At 40.3% G+C, this 12,327-nt stretch overlaps 1 protein-coding gene across 7 annotated transcripts in view; it reads right to left on the bottom strand.

Moving 5' to 3' along the window:
* Nucleotides 1–409: 409 nt before the first annotated feature.
* LOC124412998 (protein groucho) overlaps nt 410–12,327 on the bottom strand; it is a 54,374-nt gene continuing 42,456 nt past the window's right edge. For 6 of the 7 annotated variants that reach the window (XM_046893269.1, XM_046893271.1, XM_046893270.1 and 3 more), the window contains 6 exons: nt 3,854–3,907; nt 3,510–3,695; nt 2,750–2,971; nt 2,597–2,664; nt 1,606–2,485; nt 410–1,540 (listed from right to left, as the gene is read on the bottom strand). In XM_046893269.1, the coding sequence (XP_046749225.1) occupies nt 1,433–1,540; nt 1,606–2,485; nt 2,597–2,664; nt 2,750–2,971; nt 3,510–3,695; nt 3,854–3,907 (1,518 nt within the window). In that variant the 3' untranslated portion in view covers nt 410–1,432. The remainder of the gene's footprint in view (nt 1,541–1,605; nt 2,486–2,596; nt 2,665–2,749; nt 2,972–3,509; nt 3,696–3,853; nt 3,908–12,327) is intronic. The other variant, XM_046893275.1, reaches the window with a different exon arrangement.

Below are 12,327 nucleotides of genomic sequence, written 5' to 3'. Positions count from 1 at the left end.
CCTTCGGAAGCGCTCATAGCTGAGAAGCTGAAAACCTATATTCCCCCACCACCGTGATTGGTGCTCAGCCCGCTAATTTCGTTCACGAGTTATTACCAGAATAAAAAAAAGCCCGGTCAGATTATCACTAGTCATCAAATCACTATGGAATTTACAATATCGAAATAATAATCTCCATCCACTAGTAGGTACCGATAACCGAGACTTCGCGGTAGACAAAGAATCTACAATCTGTAGTTTTTTGCGCCTGCACGATACGCAACTAAGCATGCACTCGCGTATGGCGAATATAAAACATTTATAAAACGGCATCGAGCAGCTCACAGCACACGAGCGAAGGGCTATCCGAATTGCTTTAACTGGAACTGCATTGAAAAGATCAGAGGATACAATTACTTGCGTATAGGGATATTTATACATTAGATTTATTTCGATACGTTTACATAATAACCTTCATCTTTTTATTTTTTACCACGAGTAGGTAAATCACCAGGCTTTTCCGCATTTGAATGACTTTATTTAACACTGAAACTCGGAGTGTGCTGTTGTGACAATAAAGAAAATTGTTGCGTTATTATTTATCACGTATTATTGCTAGGTATGGGTAGAAGGAGGCGTACTAAGTTTATGAGAACGTACATTGCCACTAGAGCTGGGATGCTATTAGTGATAATAAATAGAATTATAAGTATACCGTTCATTGCACTATTTATAGGTAAAACGACACTTACTTTATGATTTGTAATTTTTATTAAGAAAGGAATTTACTTGAGCCAAAGCAAAATTTCTTTCTGGAAAAGTAATATGTATAACAATGCACCAGCTTCCTGAAAAAAAATTCACCTTGTCTCAATCCAAACCCTTCCCATCTAGCTAAAGTAGAGAAATAGTTTTTTTTTGTTTTTGTGGATTTTTTGTCACTTTACAGCGTAGTTATTAAGTCTTATAAGCCTATACATCGCACCAAATACAACTAACATGTACAATTCTGTACAGAGTTTCACACCTACTTATGCTTCGGATAATAAAATACCTAAAAGGTAATGTAATACCTTTAGCATTAATACTTATGCTTCGCAACAATACCTTAATCAACTATGTCTCACTATTGTATGCTTAGTCATTCACACGACACTTATCATTAGGGGTATGTACTTATTAACACATTTATACAAACACAAGGCAGAAATTGTTCAAGAGTTTTCCATCTGCATAGTGAAGTTTGTGTCATCCTTATACCGTTACTTCTCTTGGATTACAAAGCTATTGTACAATGGTTTTGTAACGTATGACGATTACTATAAAAATCTTATGAGATCTAGGAAAATGTTTCGATTCTTTTTTGTTCCGATACTATTATTATTATCATTATTATTATTATAATTACGATTATTTTCATATTATTATTAAAAATATACAAGTAGCACAAAGTTTAGTACATCACTTCATATACCGTTGCCTTTTTATCGCCAGAACCAGTCACGATGTATTTGTCATCTGTAGATATGTCACAGCTCAGAACGGACGAAGACTCCTTTGACTAAAAAAATAAATAGTAATTATTAATTATATAATACGTCAAACTACAATCATTAGGAAACTCACTTGGAATATAGATGCTCCGTAAGGTGTACGCCACGCGTTCAGCAGATTATCCTTCCCAGTTGAAACAAACCATTTTCCACACGAGGCGAACCGTAACGACAGTACACAAGATTCGTGAAGGTGAAGCTGATATTTGTCAGGCTTTGTTGCATGGAGTACTTCAACATTTGAGTTTTCCATTCCAACAGCGAGCCACTCACCGGTAGGACAATAACCTAATGAAAATATTTGCGACGTAAAATCATGCTGCTGCAACTGTCTTCCTTCCCTCAAGTCCCAGGACCTGACTGTGTTGTCGAGTCCCCCAGTCCACAATTTAGTACCATCGGTTGATATATCGATACAAGAAGCACCATCGGTGTGTCCTTGAAACTGCCTGACCAAAGTCTGATTGTGAAGATCCCAAACTGCGATATTCCCGTCGCTGCAACAACTGAAGCAGACCTTGGAATCGGGAGATATCGCCAGGGCATAACACGCTGGTGCCGAGGAAGTGAGCTCTGCTTTAATACGTGGAGTAGGACTGGCTAAATCCCAAATGCTAAGCTGGCTCGCTTCACCGCCGACGATGAGTGTCCGTCCATCGGGTAAAAGTTTGACTGAGCGAATGTAATTGTCTCGCTGTAGACAATCAAGTTGTGATACAGGTTTCACACTACCGCTACCGCCTTGTCCAATGTCCCAAACTTTCACGCAACCTTTTCCACCAGTATAGACATATTTAGTGGGGTTTGATATTGTCACAGCACAAACAACTTCACCGTGAGTTAGAGTGTTGATTTGCCTCGCGTGCCTTGGTATTCCAGGTCCGATCAATGCATCTGTTGGAAAAGGTACAGGCTGAAGTTGACCCTCTCCGTTCATGTGAAAAGAATATGCGCTGTAAGCAGAAATTAAAAAAAAAACACACCCATCATAAGATATCATACTTTTCCATAATAATGATGATTTATTTAACCGTATTTAACAATTGATCTGTTATTTTACTCACGGTTTACCACCAGGAACGTTACTCAATCCGTTAGTAGCAGGTATTCTAACGTGACCGTCAAATCCGAGCTGAAAATATAACAACAAAGTATCGTTAGGATATTCGCTAAGATTTCCTTCTCGACGTAGGTGTTATATATATATATGAACTTGCCATTGGTGGTCGTGCGTAAGGCAAGTTGTTATAAGATGAAGGAGATTGGGGTGGCTCATTGCCGCGGGAGGGCAAGCCCTGATAGCCCTGAGGTGGGGTTTGCTGCTGCGATGATGGGGGATGATAACCCCGTGGACCCAGTGGCCCAGGAATGCCCCCCATAGTTGGAGTACAGCTGCGAGATCCCCTCGCTCCTGCCCCAGGTGTGCCCGGCTTGTCGATCTGTTTGTCACGAGGCAGAAAAGAAGAAAGTGTTTAAAATATATTCAAGACCATTGTTGTTGTTGTCGTTAATTATTATTATTATTACTACTGCTGTATAATAAAAAACAACGTATAATTAATCGACTTCATTAATCGACTTCAAGAACAAATGAAAGAAGGGTGGGAGCAAATAAATTGATCAAAACTACCTAAGGGTACGTTAAGGGGTAGACCAAGTTCGAATTTAAATGTACAATGAAACACTTATCATACCTTTGTTCCTTGAAAGGCGTTAAGAAGGAACGAATATATGTATATGAAAATAAAAAATGTCCACAAGTGGTAAAGATGAATTAATTAAAAAAAAATTCAAACAGCCGAGCATCGTCGACACGTAAACTGACTTTCGAAAAGGAATGAAATATTCAAAAATATATAAATATATATATACACTTGTACTATACATTGACGTTGAAGTCAAAATAGACGTCAATTAAACAGAATGAAATAGAAAACGAATGAAGCCAATTTGAACTTGCTCTCCGCAAGATCTTACATCTTTACTTTTCAGAGAGGGAGTGCTCCGCGCCGAAGAGCTACCGCTCCTTGACGGTGGTCTGTCCTTGACGGAGGCGGTCCCGGAAGACGGCCCCCCACCGGGGCCCGGGGCCCCAAGTTTCTCAAGAGTGCCGTTCTCGCGTGGATCTGCGTGTTCGCCGTTGGCGTGCGGCGAGCCAGGCTCCTTTCATTCAACGAGGCATAAAATTAATATATTAGACACATCACATCTTCGCAGGCTACAGAAGCGATATAATTCGCTAATAAATTTTCGTAAATAATGATATAAATTAACTGAATCTACTCGCCGGCATAGTACCAGGATCAAGAAATTACACGTACCTCGTTCGCTACGTCCACGACAAGATCTTGGTCACTTTTTTCACCATCGCTTTCCTGTAACAAATAAAAATCAATTATAAAACTACGTTAGATTTTAGAGGATAACGTTAAACTCGAGTCGTTCCAAGTCTATTCACGAAGTTTATAGGTGAAAGGCTTGCTCTTATCAGTTTCTTTTCCTTTTTCTTGGTTGGCAAACGTACATAGATATGTGTAAATGTGCGTAATTGCCTTCGTCGCGGAGGCAAAGACGAAGTGTTCATAACTCCAACGAGGAGAAGAGCTGTACCCGGGAGAGGACTTCACTTGCAGGCATGTATATGTATGTATGAGCATGTGGTATGAATAAAACAACGCTAGCTCGTGTGCTTCCGGTCACAGAAAGCGTTATATTATTACAGTCAATCGTTATTGGCTCGCTAAGCTGCAATCGCTTAACCCAAAGTGTACACGAATACCTAACAGCATCCAGAATGAGGAAAATTTTACCGAATACCACTTTTTACATACGTAAAAGCGGGAATTAATATTCGGCAATATTGATGAGTAGGTACTGACGTATGACTAGTCATCGAATTATTTTTCATCTACTCGACTTCGACTTACTGTAACAAAAATAGGAGTTCGATAGCTTGCGCGAATTTATTGTATATAGATAATCTTTGAATTTATACAGAAAAAAGAAACGATTCGCGGTCAGTTTGAATACATCCAAACGCTGGATGCCAATTGATTTCAGTTGACCCTAAGACTGATCAAGAAATTGTAAACTATGAGTCTAATTTCAAGAAAGACATCAGGTATAGAGATTAAAAAGACCAGCTAATTAACGAAAAAGGTCTTCTCATTACAAGATTGTGTATCAGATTAAACTAGTAAAAACTAACTACCCGATAAGTGAATCGATGTGTATCGAGAAGTTTGAATAGCGTGAATATATAAACCTCGAATTCGCATTCGATTTCCACGACAGTTGAACATTTCACAATTGGATGAAAAACCAAACTCACCCATGACCCCCATAACAAACAACGGTGATCCGAACATAAACACAATTACTATTGTATAATTCATCATCGATTGGAGGGGTGAGTAAATTTTATGAAATTAATTGCATTGGAGGGAAGAAACGTTACTGTACCCATATGTAAACGCAATTGTACACACATATATATATACATATGTAAAATTACATAAATGCGGCGCAGGTCTATATACCAGTGCTTATCTCTCGTTCGCAAATGACGTTTCTTTCCTTCCGTGTAAAAGCAATCAAACACCTGTAGGTAACTATAGGTATATAGTGGGATGGAGCGGCGGTGCGGAGGGGGGTGTGCGGGTTGCCTGAGGGGATAGTGCAGAGCAGTGCAGCAATAGAAAATGCAAATGCATATCGCCACGCTCTTTGCTGCAAATTCACGCTACCGTGGTCTGGCAAAGTACAGAGTACGAAGTAAAGAGTACATGTGCGTGCGTGTGTGTGTGTATATATATATATATATATATACACGGATAATGGCGCTCAGAGTACAAAGTATACGCGAACGTATATCCGTCCAGGTATGCCACACACGTATACGTACGTCGCGTTGCATATATACGAAATAAAGTACAAAATGCAGCGCCTCGCATTACCCGCGATATATATATAAGCGCCACGGCTTCACCAAGATTAGAGCTTTCGCACTCTTGGGGGTCGGTTGGCTAGCTTGAAAAAAATTTCTTTAATTGCATAATACATTGATCATGAATTTCCTACATCGATACTTGCAAGGGGTCGGTTCGTAGCGTAAGTAGTCAGAAGCCTGACTGAAAAAGATCTGAATTGAGCTAATTCTTAGAGTGGAATTACAGGAGTATAGAGACTTGATTACAGGTACAGATGCATTCGCGAATCAGTTGGTAATTACATTCTTTAAATGTTTCTCGTAAATTCAAGTGTCTTTTGATCACGTTTAAATAAGAGAAAAAAAAGAAAAGAAAAAGAAAAAGTGATAACGAATTAAAATTATGATAGATATGATTAATAATAATGTTATGATAATAATATTCAAGACTGCCGTGTTTTCAAACGATACTTATTCTACGTGCAGTGAAGATCTGATCTATGATCAAAGAATATTAATGTCAAACAGACACGTTATCCTGATACCGATAAATTGAGGGAAATTTATTATTTCAAACATAACATAGAAGGGGATTGATATAAGGGCGTCAAGTCAGCCATTTAACGATCAAACTCGGTTCTTTGAACTTGTGTATAATTAAATTGAAACGCGTTAAGCCCGAAGAATTTGTAAAAGGTGAAATTAGTGAAGGGGAGAAGCGACGAGGTAGTCGACGTCGACGTTCAAAGTTTGTCCCTCCACGTTAATATCCACGAAACCCCGTATATATATATAAATGTAAAAACTTGCGATCAAACTTGAAATTTTTTTTTAAATCATGCGGTATTACTTGTTTAACGACGACGACATCCGTTTATCAACCGATTGCCGACGATAACGCGCGTTCATGAATCGAAACAAGCGTATAATCTAAATTATACAGCACATATACACATACATTATACTCGCGTTAGGTTTCAACCGAAATAACATCGATTAAGATTCACCGATTTCCTCCATCCTGCAGCATTAGCAACTCTTCCGAACGGAGATCGTTTTATTAATAAGACTACGACGAGGGGTGCAGAGGGTGCAGAGGGTACAGGGAAGCCACGCTCTTCGCCCAGCGACAAGCCCGAAGATAATAAATTTATATCGCCGACTTACGTAAACACAAACCTGTGGTAGTATTGATTTCAGTAGCATTGCCGAAGGGGATAGGGGGATGGGAACGGGGGGGGGAGGGTGTGGAAGCCGGAGACGGGGTGTGGGGGTGTCTTCCACCCCTTAACCTGCTCGTCCCACCGTTAAATATGATACAAATGTTATCATCCCTTCTATTTCATTTCCCCAACCCCTCGGTCTTACTCCCTTGAACCACCACCCCAATGTTCCGGCAGACGCCGGTATTAAGGGCAGCTCTATTATTTGGCCACCCACACCCGCTCCCTCGCCATTTTCTCCCCCTCCTCTTGCCCATCCTCCACTGTCGCCTCTCTCGCCCACAGCTCCGCCGGTCTAACCTTGCCTCAAGAACCCTCTAATTCTTTTTTTTCTTCTCTCCTCTTTTCCCGCTCGTTTCTTCTTTTTTCTTTCTTTCTTTCTTTCTGTCTTTATTTCTTTCTTTTATTTTATTTTTTTTTCTCTCTTTTTGATGTTTTTGTTTTTTATCCTCTTACCCACCCGCCGGCTTCTTTTTCTCTTATTTTTCTTCTTCCTCTCTCTTGGGCTCGACTGCGTTGTCCGCGTAATGCAAACCGTGGCCAACTGTGTCACGCAAACAAAATCGTCGAAATAAGCGATTCATTTGTGTTTCCATTCCTCGTATAATAATTTCGCGAACGAGGAGGAGGAGGAGGGAATCGCCGGTCGGAAAAGTTGCGTGGGCGTATACGCGTATAGTACATAAGCTCCGGATGTACAGGGGATTTCGTATTGTTTCATGGCGAACCAATCAAAGGGAATCGACCAATTTATTCCCGGGCACAAGCATCGATCAAAAGTAGGTATGCGCCATTATACCCTCCGCGCTCCAACTTTCGTGCAGGCCGCTCAACCGACCTTATATACCTACCCATGTACCTACGTATACGTATATCCGAGGCAAACATGAGCCTTGTTATATCCTGTTTGTCGAAATTATGGTAGGTACCTACGGATGAAATCCACGTCGAAGCACTCGGCGGAAAGAATTCAACAGATAACTAAAAGTTGAAAGATCCCTACTTTAATAGGTTAAAAATTATTCCATATCATTATGATTGTTATGCATAATTATGTAAGTGTGAAAAATTCGCAACTCGATTACATCACAACCCGCGGAATTTCAACTTTGCCGTAATACCAAACTACAGAATGTTCTACATTGCAGCGGAGATAAATCAATTACGACATCGATTAGAAGGAGAAGTTAAGGGTGTATATTTATATATATACATATATATGACTATAGGTTCACGTATCAACGAAAAAATTGTGAGCGTTATCTGAACCCACTTTTTAGCTGAGATATTCTCGAATGCCACGCCTGTTCGATGTTGTCGTCTGCACATATAACGTGGAAGGAAACTTTTTCCAGAGAGTTAGAGAGACACTTCGTAACCGAATATATCGCATTTTACTATGCAGTCAAGTATAGTAACTTCTTCCATGTCAGATGCATATTATACATATATACGTGATATTATCACCCCCTAAAGCTTTTCGTCATTTTTGCTACTGCAGAATAAAAATAAGAATAATTTTTAAAAAAAAATGTGTTACACAAAGAAAGCTTGTTACTGGAGAAAAAAAAGCATATATTAAACAAAAATGTATTAATTTGTGAAAGTTGACCAAAATTTGCTTCACTTAATAAGATCGGATTGGTATATCCTTACGCTGAGTGAAATGTATTTACGCAGTTGGCAAAAATCAAAGGGTGACAAAAATAATTAGAACATAATTTGGGCATGAATTAGCCGGGCGAGATTTTCGGTCACTGTCGCGTTTGGTTAGCGTACCTACAAGTTTCAAGTTCTTATTTATAAACGATAAGATGGAGTTTCAAAGCTAGAATTTAAAGTTGATAAATACTCGCGAATTCCGATCAGAGTTTCTATTTCACAATTCTTCGATAAAATTATCAGTCTGTCTGGTATAATATTTTCAACGACGTCGTTAATATTAACAAAACGATAAGAGATCAGAAAAATAGCTTCTTCGTAGACCAATGAAAATCGCTTGTAATTCCCAGCCATGCGTGCACCTAGGTGTACCTACTTCCAGGAAACATAGATCCGTACTAAATACAAAACGCCTCGAGTTATATAGCTTCCGGCAGCACGCAGCCACCCTCCTTGTACATCTCCGCGTTTAAGGCGACGACATTACGGAATCGAGTGCACGTCAGTACCTAACTTGGAAGTTTTAAACAACCGAACGACGAGCCGTAGCAGCAAAGACTATAGCTAGGCACATACAGAAATATGAAATACCCAACTTGCAATCGTTTAAAGCAATTTATGAAAAACAAATTTCAATCGGGGATCTTTGATTCTAAATTCAACAGTTGTACAAGGAGACGACGTAAAAAATGAAATTACTGCGCCAACGATGCCCGACGGTGTGACATATAAAAATGCCCGAAAATGACAAGCAAAAGAAAAGGTAACAGTTATTTTATGCCACGAAAAGTTTAACCGAGGAAAAGAGGTAAAGAGAAAAAGAAAAAAAACTGGTCAATTTACATATTTGTGCAGATATATTATATAGAACAAAACGAAGCTACACCCCCCCGCCCACCCCACCCTCCTGCGGGTAAAAAAGAAAGGAAATCTGTATTAATTTTGTTTCTTTCACTTGCCAGACGTCGAAAACTTTTATTTACAGCATCTCAGCGAAAGTATAATGACCGCGGTGCAAAAAACCTTGACTCTCCGAAAAAATTTCAACGTGAAAACTCTCTCTCTCTCTCTCTCTCTCTCTCTAAACAGTCAACTTGTATCCGCTTGTTTTCTAATTAAAATTATACAAGGTTATAACAACAAGCTTATCTTTTTTGAATTTGCTCAAGCATGATAATACACGTCTCTACAACGTATCAATATTTATAAAACTTAAGATAAAATGGTTTTCAAGTAAGATGCCTGGTAAAATTATACCTACGTGTGTATCTTCGTTAAATTATTAGACAAAAGAAAATTATCGTAGCGATCGATGGGCGTACGACGACAATAATTAGCGAGACCCATGCAGACAATACATTGGTGAGGCGGTTAGCCGAATGAGAATAAGTAGACGTCGGTAGCTAGAAATCATTTATCGCCCCCACCGAGCAGTTAGAATAAATGAAGTACAGAAACGATTCCGTGGTGTAATTTACTATCGGCTAGCTCACATCAGGATATACAGATCTCACTCTGCACACCCGGCGGCAGCCATGTTGTCCCCACAATCCTGCCTAGCCGGGAAGCGAGAAGACCCGGTGTATAGTGTATATATATATATATAGCTATCTCGAAACCGTCAAGCGTCGTCCTCGTTCCTATCTCTTCCAATCTAGATTCTCCCCGGCAGCAGTAGCAGCAGCAGCAGCAGCATCAGCAGCAGGAGCAGAAGCTCAAACCCAACCCCGAAGCGTCGATGGTATATTTTTCAAATCGAGCGACGACGCCGACGGAAGGTAAGGCACAAAATAAACGCAAAACGAAGCAATGAAACGGGTATGAAAAAAAACAGACCAAGAAAAAAAAAAAAGAAATACCGAAATAAAAAGCCAGGAAAAGGTTTGAACAGAGTACAAGAAGAAAAAAAAATTTAAAAAAAAGCAAAAAAAAGAACATGAAAATATATAGAAATGAAGGGGGGCGGGGGGGAAGGGGGGGGGCGAAAAAAAAGAAGAAATTTCCAGGGTGGGGAAAAAACACACTGTCGTTTCGTGATATACGACGCGATACGCGCCGCGCCGTCATACAATAAATACGATATTTGCGCCCCTGTCCCGAGAAGGGTGCGGGGGCGGGGGCGCGAGGGGGTTTCGTGTGGTAGGTGGCGGAGGAAGTGGAGGAAGGGGAGGGGAAGGGGGAGGAAGAGGAGGACCGATGGCAGGGTTTGGATGCTCTGGGATGGTATAGATTTTTATGTCTGCGAGAAATACAAAATGATGGATATAAACCTCCGCCTCGCCTCGCCTCGCCACGACTCACCCCACACCCCCGACCCCTCGGCAACGTTTTCCACCCCCAACCCTCGCTCTGCTTCTCCTTCTCCCTCTCTCTCTTTCTCTTTCTCTTTCTCTTTCTCTGTCTCTCTCTCTCTCTCGCCGGCGTTGAGCTGAGCCCGCGGGAGCTCAGAGCGAATGTTTTGTCATCACACGAACCCCCGTCGGATACACTTGCGAGGTGGGTATGGGTAGCACCATTCCGTATTTCCACTGTGGACGGCTCCTGATTCGTCACTGCTCAGATACAGAGATACAGTGACGGCTGTAGGCGTTTCCGATCGCGCATCTTCCACATGCAGTTTGCGGACCTGGAGATTTTCCTACTTACACAAGTACGAAACACCCTATACGTATACCTGAGCACAGCCATACACACACACACACAAACACAAGCGCGCGCACGCGCGAAATTTATTCGCTACGAATTTTCGTCTCTCTGTCTGACTCTATATACGTGTACGTACATGTGAATTATAGTATAGGTAGGTGCACACCGAGTTCGGCTACCGCGACGAACGACGGACGAAAGCGACGGCAGGTATTATTTGCTGCTATACTGTTTCACGAACCGACGATGTGAATCCAAGGAATTGATCGTATACTTATATTATACGTTTATCTATAGGTGCTTCAAACTCGAATCACGCGTTCACATTCCAAATTATATATAGGTATAGATGTATACATACACCGCGGCATGTGAAAAAGGAAACTTAACCGCGAACGCTGTGAAATTTTCTTTCATGATACAGATTAACTGATTAAACAATCTAGGGAATGGAATACCGAGAAAACTATGCCTAATCAGTTTTTTTAGATTTAATTAATGCAACCAAAAGGGAATTCGGACGCTTAAGGGGATGATACAGTCAGTTTTTACCGACCGCGTTAAAAGTCACCTATTTTCACTATTATCGGTGCCTGTGCGATTACTGATGTGGAATTACCGTAGTCAGAGCAATTCTACATTCAATTTCGAACACAATTTCCACAAAAAAAAGTGTCATTTTACGCAACAATATAATGACAAATAATTTATTCTTAACCATTGAATTATCATGCTCGTTGAAAGAATAAATATCCTGGAATGATATTAATACGAAACAAAAAAGTTTTTGGATACTTTTTCTTCCGCACTGAATTTTTGCATCAATTCTACGTACCTAGGCCTTAATAATATAGAAAAAAATAAGTGATGTTTTACTCGGTCGGTAAAGTTTGACAACATATCGCCATCTTAACAAAATTATGTCTCTTTAATCCGACCATTTCGCTATAAATCTGACGAAACAACACTGCACGCAGTCCGACGCGACGTAGCTTTAACCGATGATCATTTAACTGGATACTAACAATGTACGAAGTAATCAAACAATTAAAAATAGTTTGGCGTTTCTCTCATTCGCACCATATAAAAGTTAATCGACTGCCGCATTACCTTTTTATCCTTACTTTGAATTCCCACGTCCGCGTAGGAGAACAGGAATTAGAAAATCTTTTCTACCGCGGTTATCCGTTCGGTTATCAAAGCGTTGACATTGCATTACACGATTGTTTCCTTAAGTCACCAATTAAGTATCGACAGCACAGCTACAGATAACTAGTAGATAAACTTTATCACTGGTGTCCCAAAATCGACTGCCGCGATATTCGTATAGAATTGA

The sequence above is a fragment of the Diprion similis genome, chromosome 12 (assembly GCF_021155765.1).
Source record: "Diprion similis isolate iyDipSimi1 chromosome 12, iyDipSimi1.1, whole genome shotgun sequence".
NCBI lineage: Eukaryota > Metazoa > Arthropoda > Insecta > Hymenoptera > Diprionidae > Diprion > Diprion similis.
The sequence above is the reverse complement of the archived record's forward strand: the minus strand, read 5'-3'. Positions and strand labels throughout refer to the sequence as shown.